Below are 8,712 nucleotides of genomic sequence, written 5' to 3' on the forward strand. Positions count from 1 at the left end.
AATCCCCAGTCTGGGAGAGGGACGAACAACTAGACCGTCCATTAGGGAAACTGGCAGCCTCCACATTATATATTTAAACATCAAAGTCGTGGCGGGTGAGAATTCTGAGGGTGCTACGTCACCCTAACGTGACGGTAGGCGGCGCTAGGGAGCACACGGCCGCCCCTAGCCCCCGCGCCCTCACAGTAGCATAGCCAGTCATTCCTCAGTCTGCATTTGTGCAGGTGACTGACCATTCTGTTACAAAGTCCTGCATTTAGACTTGTCTTTATTGAGTTTCACTTCACTAATTCCGACCAGTTCTCCAATGTATCCAGGTCATTCTGAATCCTCATCCTACCCTCCAGAGAGTCTACAACTCCACCCAGTTTGGTGTCATCTACAAAATTGTTAAGTCTGCACTCAGATTTCCACCCTCCAAATCATTAATGAAGATATTAAACAATGAGGTTAGTATTTCATATGGATTATATTGTTTAGTCCTCCACTGTCAGCCTCTTGTCCAGATTTAGAACTATTGGACTAACTTCAAGAACCACAAAATACACTTTGAACAGGTGTTTATGTACTAACATAACCAATTCAAATATACCTAGATACGGTGACCTCTTCTCAGATCATATCTTTAATCGTACTCTTCTTGCGGCTGATTTAGTTTTGCCATGTGGGCCAATTGCTTTACATGGACACCATGGTTAGAAAACAGCTTTGCTAATTATACACAGAGATTGCTTTTCTGATTTCACTTAGATTAATATCATTCTACAATAACCTCACTGAAATAAATGGGTCAAAATCTTAAAAATAAAAAAAAAATCTCTTTCCTTTGCATGGCTTCGCATCAGTGCCCTAGCACAGCACTGCTGGCTTCTGACAGTTCCTGACCTGTATTTGGAGCCTTTATCAGTCTAAACTACATGGAGTAGAACCTTCCCAGGAATCAAGCATCCCTTTGTGTCTCTTCCCCATCTATCCAAGAAAATCCAGCATGAGATCAGAATCTAACCTCAACAGTACTTCACCATCTTCTCAGACTAGTGGATGCTAAATGAAATCTCATTCTCCAGAAACATTTTGTTTGATCCTGTCTCTGACTCAATATCCAGAGGCCTATGGGTGTGTTATTTCAGAATTAAGTTGGTTCTTGGGTAATGTTTTGTCACACTGTTTACAGAGCACTATAAAAAATAAACAGTGCGTATATTAGGAATTTTTTCACTTGGAAGTCTAAATTCACACATGAAAAATTATCTTCTTCACAGTCCACATGACAAATTAGACATATTTTAAAGTGCACAACTTGTACTGAATCAGACTGTAGTCACCAGATTTGTAAATGTGTCTTCATATCACCAACAGAACAGAAACAGTAATAACATCTGAGCAATTTTCAAAGTTATTTCACATATGCACCATTTAAACAAGATACAGGATGTTAAAATAACACCCACATTGGCCTAACTTGAAATTGAGAAACTGCCCAGCAATGACACGCTTGAGTTACTGTTTTTCCACTGGTGATAAACTCACTCCCATCAAGTGAATAGACTTTATGGTTCTTTGTGCTTTTCTAGCAATTTTCAGGGAAGGGGGAATGTTAAGTGAAGAACTTGGAAGACTATCAGCAATTGAGTAATAACACTTTGGTTCACCATGCAAAGAGGGTGAGCTACCAGGCTGAGTGAAAGCAGAATGCAGGCTGTAACCAGTACAACCAAGTAGTCTGGGTTGAAAGTTCCAGTAAACTCCTGGGACAATAATCCAGTAAGAGCCTGGGCCAACTCTACCATTAAGAGCACCCAAAGCAGACAGAATACAAGAAGAAATCTGAGGCTCTCTACTAATCTAAATCTTTAAGCACCTACGTACTTTCAAAACTCTGGTTCCGAAATGTTGAAACATATCCACCTAAACTTCCAAAGCTAATAAGAGCATGTCTCTGAAACAATAAATCCTCCCAAGGGCGTAACAGTACTGATAAGAACGCTATTGCTTTTAAGCGGACGTTCAAGGGTGTGCCTATGATGCACATCATTCTATTATTATTGTGTCTGGTATGTTCATAAACATCGCAGGGTTGGTATTGATCTTTGGTCTTGTCCACACAACAAAACTGAACTATAGTTTACATTGATCCCAACTGAGTTAATTTGGGATAAACCCCTTTGTGGAAACTCATTTGGGTTTGACAGTAGTTTGCTGCTGTTTGGCTTGAACATATTCCAAATTGATGTAAGCTAAATCAATGAAAACATAGTTTAAACCACAAGGTTTACACACAGCCTGTTATTCTCCTCTATCAGCAGACCATTAGTTGAATTTATGCAACCTTCTCCAGTACACAAATCCTAAGTATATTCAACAAAGTTTGCAGGAGCTCCAAAAAAATTCTCAGCAAGTTATCAATAAATATTGTGTATTGAAAGGAACTCCTTACTTTTGGAAGAGAAGCTCTGGAGCCTGAACTCTGAGTGGTCATTGTCAAGACTGTAGTGATACCCAGAGCAACTCTGGCTGGAGCAGCATCCATGTTGATCCAGAAGGAAACCCAAGACAAAATGACGATCAGTAGGCTAGGAATGTACATCTGGATTAAATAGTATCCCATCTGACGCTCCAAATGAAACTTGACTTCAATGCATGTAAACTTTCCTGGAACATGAAATTGCTTTTATGAATCTTTTTTGCATATCTTATGCACATTTTACCTTATTTTATGAACCCAACCTAACTGCCCAACTTCAGACTCATAGATTTCATAGTGCACAAAAAAATAAAGCTTTAAAGGCAGCAGTCCTAGTATGAAAATATTGTTCTGGCTCAGAACAATAACATAATAGCACTTATAGCATTGTAGCTTAAAGTATAAAACCAAAGGATATTTGAAATCCTGGCTACAAAACTATGCCAAATTTTTCACATCAGCCAAGGAAACAGACAATAACACTGTTGCTCCATTTTGAGAAAATGTAATTTTTTTATTATTATTTGAGAGAAATTTAAACAAGACTTCCCTGTAGCATAATAACAATTCTGGTGGTGGAAAGTGACATGTATAAAAAATATTTTATTTTATTTATGCCTCTGTGTGAACATTTTACAAGAAAACCAAACCAAACCAAAGAAGTTTTGTAAACAGTCCCATTCTTCTTTGGTTTTTTGTGCTTTTTCTTGTGTCGATATATCTGGTCAATGGTCCAGTCACTCTTCTACATCAACGGTGCCCAACCTTCTGGCCCTACAGGCTAGACAAGTAGTATGGGGTCAGTTTGTGGGGTCACCCCTTCCAACACTCAAATTTACTGCTGGCTGCAACTGTGGACTACAAATTCCCAGAGAGAAAATGATGCTGCAGAGTCCTGTTACTGTTAACCTGGACTGCAAATCCCAGAGACCTCAGGGGCAGGAGGAAGAGGTAGTGAACACACAGCCAGAGAGCTGTGCTCTAGCACCCCCAGCTTCTGGCCTGAGCCCCTACAGACATGTGGCTGCATTTCCTGAATCAAAGGTAAATGACTGTTCATTTCTGTTTCAATTTAATCTGTGCAGTTTAGACTAACCTGCCAAGCTTGGGCTTTTTGACTGTCTGTACCTAGCCCTAAAGAAAACACACAGCTTTCAGCCCTCCAAATCTGCAAACATTAGGAGATATTCTAGAGACAAGGGTCATTTGAGAATTTGGAAGTTCTTCTGACTACATACTACTTCTTATCTCACTTTGTCATGCTGCAAAGGTTTTATCACTGCTCCTGGAGGCTTCCTGTGAGCTAGGACTTCCATGCCAGAGAACAGGAGGTAGACTAGAAGTACTAGCCTGTGCAGGGAAACTATAGATTTTCTCAGGGGCTGCCCATTTGACCTCACAATCTTGTCCCTCTTCTTTTACCTCCCATGATGCTGGAGATGGTTTATTTTTGGTTATCTGAAGTTTCACAATTAATAAATTGATTTTTAAAAGTTTCATTTTCAGAGAACTGAAATAGTTTAATTCTGCCCTGTAAATTTTTAGATTTTTTTTTTAAAAAGCATATTAAAGAAAAATGTGCTTTCCTTTACACATATTAAAAGAAAGCAGGTCAAGCAACAGTCAGCTTCAACAGTTGAATCCCCATCTTGTGTATCAGAAACACACAGACTTCAGGCACTCCCTTCAATAGACATTGAAACAAAATGTCTCAAATTGAAGAAGCAACAAGCTTCATTCAAAAATGTTGAAATGATCAAGTTTTATTTTCACAAAATTTAATTTTTTTAAAACAAATAAAAATTAGCAAAATCAACACATATTTGCAAGATCTTGTTTCCACTGAATTTGCATTTTTCACCAGAAAAAAACTTTCATGCAAAAAGAAATAAATCCACAAATCAACCTGGTTCTCCTATTATAAAATTGCATAAAGTATAGTAGGAGAAGTAATTATTAAAGGAAAGATTAAGAGACTGCTCACCAGTGTTGTAATGTTTTGTGCAGTAACCAAGTTCCTTATCTTCTTTCAAAATAAACTGTGGCAAAGTTAAACCTTCTGCAACTTGCACTGGACCATCACTTAGCCACTCAAATATCAGGTCATTCATAGTGTAACCAACTAAAATAAACAAATCATTGTTCATTAGATTGTCACAGGGTGGAGTGTCAAATGAAAACAAATCATGAAGGAGAAAATAACCACACGTTTGAATGGACAAATTTTAGTACACCCACATCTTGTGAATCTCTAACATTGCTATGAACATTATTAAGCCCCATAACCACATCACAGATGTAACTCCACTAACGTGGATGAAACATTCCACTCAAACCTCAAAATTACTGAATATATGCTACAGTTTGCTTCCAGTGGAAAGCCACTTTTAATACACTGCCAAGGACACTATTCACAACAAAAGTTATATTTCAGTGTAGCTGCATATCAGTCTCACTGATTCATTTTGTTTTCATCACTCTGTGATTAAACAATTCTTAATTTTGATAAAAATGATTGTTTTTATATTATTGCATTTTACAAAAAAAAAGGAAATACTTTCGTAATTCTTTGAAACCCAGTACTGAGAAACATACAGCAGAAGGAGACAGAATAAGAGGAGAAACAATGTAGAACGGTAGTGTTAAAGAGAGCCTGGAGGCTGGATACAGCCCTGGGAAGCTTATCAGGTATCCTTTTTTCTCTGATAATATATATAACAGAAAAATGGGAGGGGGGGCTTTAATCAGAAAATTTTTTATTTGTTTTTATCATAGAAAACCAGGAACCCTGCTCATCATTCATCCCTCATTGCTGCCTGTGGGTCTCGAGCAGGCCAGATGGCCCCACATGTGGTGCCAACTCCAGCGTAAGTCAGCTCTACGCTGGATCTAGTGACACATCCCAGAGTAGCCATCGCATGCAGGAAGGCCTCAGAGTATCAAAATGGCTGCTGCTTGCAGCACAGCCCTTTAGTCCCAGCACAGCCACCCCATTCAACAGGTAGCAGGACCGCACTGCAGGTGGCATCCACTGCAGGCAGACATTTCAGGACAGACACTGTATCCTGCATGTGAGGCTGACCTATGGGTCAGAACCAGCCCACAGACTGGTCCTGTGCCACTAATCTGATGCACAGGGCTGGATGAATTTGATGCCCCTAATGTAGAGGCAAGGCAAGTTCTGTCCTTGTGTTATAAAGACACTGTTTCAGAATGCAGGTAAAAGTCTGCAAAAACTGTCTCATGATCAGTATTGAAACTGTTATAATGTTGTGGGGTTTGATATTTTTTTTAAGTTTTCCACCAGGTAAATCATCTGATTACTCACAGCTTTCTAGTTGCATGGTGCATGTCTGCACATCCATAGGAAAATTCTTCAAGTCCATGGGACAGGATAGGGTTAAAGTTAGCCTAAATATAGATAAGAACAGTAAACTACCATTAAAAATATTTACAAAGTTATATTTAAAGCAGAAAAATCATAGGTCAGCAATATTTAAAGAGAGGAGTCAAGTTTGTGAGCCAAAGAAGTTTGGTCTTACAGTGAACATCCTCTCAGGTATTTGTGATAAGGACTGAAATTGTATGACCAAAGCTTAACATCATGAAAAGATTTGTTTATGGTTCTCTCTTCTAAATTCTATTTGCATAGTTTCTTTCTGTACATACAGGTTCTGTTTTTCATGCAAGCAGGGGAGAAACATTTTTAACAATAATACAAAAATGTGATTATAAAATGATAAAAATCAGTAGAATGACTCAGGTAGTATCCAAAATGATCTGGGCTATTTTGAAGAACAGCTGAGATTCCAAGATGTCACTCCTTCAAGATTTATAGAAGTAGTAAATGTAATATTTCAGACTACTCTCAGTTCCACAAAACTTAAAGGAGCATACCCTTTCTCATTCATTCATTCATTCAATTTATATGCCACCCTTCCCAACAAAGGCTGAAGGCAGCTTGCAGTAAGAATGATTACTTAATAATAAAACTGTATACTACAAACGACTTTCGCCTAGCATAAAGATTCAGAAACAACAGTGCAGGCGCCAGCAATGAACTGCAGGAATCTCTTGGTTCCTGACCACATATTTCATATCATCTTACTCCTCCCCACTTTGCAAAAACAGAACATCTAAAAAGAAGAATGAAATGAAGTGCAAATATAGAGGAAGTAGGTAAATCCTGCAGCTATTAATAAATGGGAGTTTCCCCTTGGATGGCAATGGGAACTATTTCATCCAGTATGTTCTAAATCTTTTTCCAGAAAGGGCAAAACAGTCATTGCACCAGATAGAGCTAATACTATTTGTTAACACTCTGTTACTAATAATTTTCCATGCAATCAATTATTGTCATTGTTACAGAAAAAACTATGTGATCTTGACTATGGATAAGCAGTGTCCATGAGACTAATGTCACCTGTACAAGTGAAATATTTGAGAACTCCAGGAAAAGTCAAATAGAAACCAGGGGTAGCAGACAGTGGTATAAAAGGGGATTTCAATAGCAAAAGGGACAGCTGGGAATGTGCTTAGACTATACCAACTGTAATCTACTCATTGTAACCCGTTGCTCAGTTTGTTGTGCCACTTGTTGCCTCTTGTCAGATGCTTATATGGTAAACTTTTTTGGAGAAGGGACTGTGTTTTTATTATATGTGTGTATAGTAGGCATTACCACAATACCCATAAATAGCAATAATTAAAACAATAACAAATGGATGACAGTCAAGCAATTTAAATCAAAACTAAATTAAACAATTCATTTTTCAATCCAGTTTAAATTAAGGTGTAACCACCTGCTAAATACACTACCTACCTAATGCTCCTATCTTGCTCACCACACAGGTTTTCTATTGTGATAAAATGTAAAAGATGATAGTACTTTGAACTCAGTGCCAGACTGTCAAAATACTTAAGCGCCTGGAGATGCAGATTGGCTCCTAACACTGTTTTCAGAAGTGCCTGCCTAAGCACCCACATTTTACTGAAATGATTAGGAGCTAAGCATGTGGGTATTTTGGGCACCTATGTGCATTATCAGGAACATAAAGACCTTTGAAAATGTGGTCCTCAGTCCTGTACATATTTTTCCAAATTCTTCAAAAATGTTAGTAAGTTATATATTTGCCATATCATTTACCAGACTAAAGACTGAGCTATCTTAGCTGCTAAACCATGGCAGTAATAAAAGATTGTTTCTCTTATTTTCTGAAATGTTAATATCAAACTTGTCGTTTTCTTCTTCTGCTAAAGATAGGTTATATGTGTAAGTTCATTTTCTGACCTAAAAGGAAGAAAGGAAGGAAGGAAGAAAGAAAACTGAGCTGCAGAATATATAATTTGCTTGAATTCACCTGAGTAAGTCTGGCCCCTCTGCCACACATTGCTCACAGGCTGATGAGAGCTTGTGAGACAGATTCTATCACTCACCCTTGAGAAAGGGGCTCAGTGGGAGTTTGACCTCAGACTTTCAGCTTAATGAAAGGAAGCATCTAGTTTTAGCCCCTCTAATAAAGCAAATGCAAGAAAGCAAACACTTCTAAATACTGGCTCCATGCCTCTGAGGTGTAAACAGATCTGCCTCCATTGACTTTAAGGATAATATAGCTAGTTGCTTCAGGAGATGAGAACAGAACAGAATGTATAAGTTTGTTCACAGGATGAATAACAGCATCTCCTCTTTCTTCTCCTAATGAAAGGTACTTTTCTGGGAGACTAAATTATTCACTGCTCACCTGGACAAATGGGGAGTCATTTCTATTCACTGCATCAATGAGAGCAGCTCAAGAGAACATCTTCAGAGATAGTTTCTAGGGTCAGAAGGGACTTGAGCAGATCATTGAGTCCGGCCCCCTGCCATGGCAGGAAAGAGTACTGGGTCAAACAACCCCGGCAAGGTGTACATCTAACCTCCTCTTAAAGACCCCCAGGGTAGGAGCCTGCACCACTTTGCTTGGAAGTTGGTTCCAGATCCTAGCCGCCTGACTGTGAAGTAGCGCCTCCTGATATCTAACCTAAACCTACCCTCTGCCAGCTTGTGACCGTTATTCCTGGTCACTCCTGGCAGTGCTGGGGTCAAACGACCCCAGCAAGATGTTCATCTAACCTCCTCTTAAACACCCCCAGGATAGGAGCCTGCACCACTTCTCTTGGAAGCTGATTCCAGACCCTAGCCGCCTGACTGTGAAGTAGCGCCTCCTGATATCTAACCTAAACCTACCCTCTGCCAGCTTGTGACCGTT

At 39.0% G+C, this 8,712-nt stretch overlaps 1 protein-coding gene across 1 annotated transcript in view; it reads right to left on the reverse strand.

The window, feature by feature from the left end:
* The window catches only part of GLRA2 (glycine receptor alpha 2), a 220,244-nt gene that overhangs the window by 150,088 nt on the left and 61,444 nt on the right, over positions 1 to 8,712 (reverse strand). Inside the window, exons 5-7 of the mRNA XM_019529298.1 lie at positions 5,793 to 5,875; positions 4,449 to 4,586; positions 2,438 to 2,652 (exon numbers count right to left, since the gene is read on the reverse strand). Coding sequence (XP_019384843.1) covers positions 2,438 to 2,652; positions 4,449 to 4,586; positions 5,793 to 5,875 — 436 coding nt within the window. The remainder of the gene's footprint in view (positions 1 to 2,437; positions 2,653 to 4,448; positions 4,587 to 5,792; positions 5,876 to 8,712) is intronic.

The sequence above is a fragment of the Crocodylus porosus genome, unplaced genomic scaffold, assembly GCF_001723895.1.
Source record: "Crocodylus porosus isolate Cpor-Errol unplaced genomic scaffold, CroPor_comp1, whole genome shotgun sequence".
NCBI lineage: Eukaryota > Metazoa > Chordata > Crocodylia > Crocodylidae > Crocodylus > Crocodylus porosus.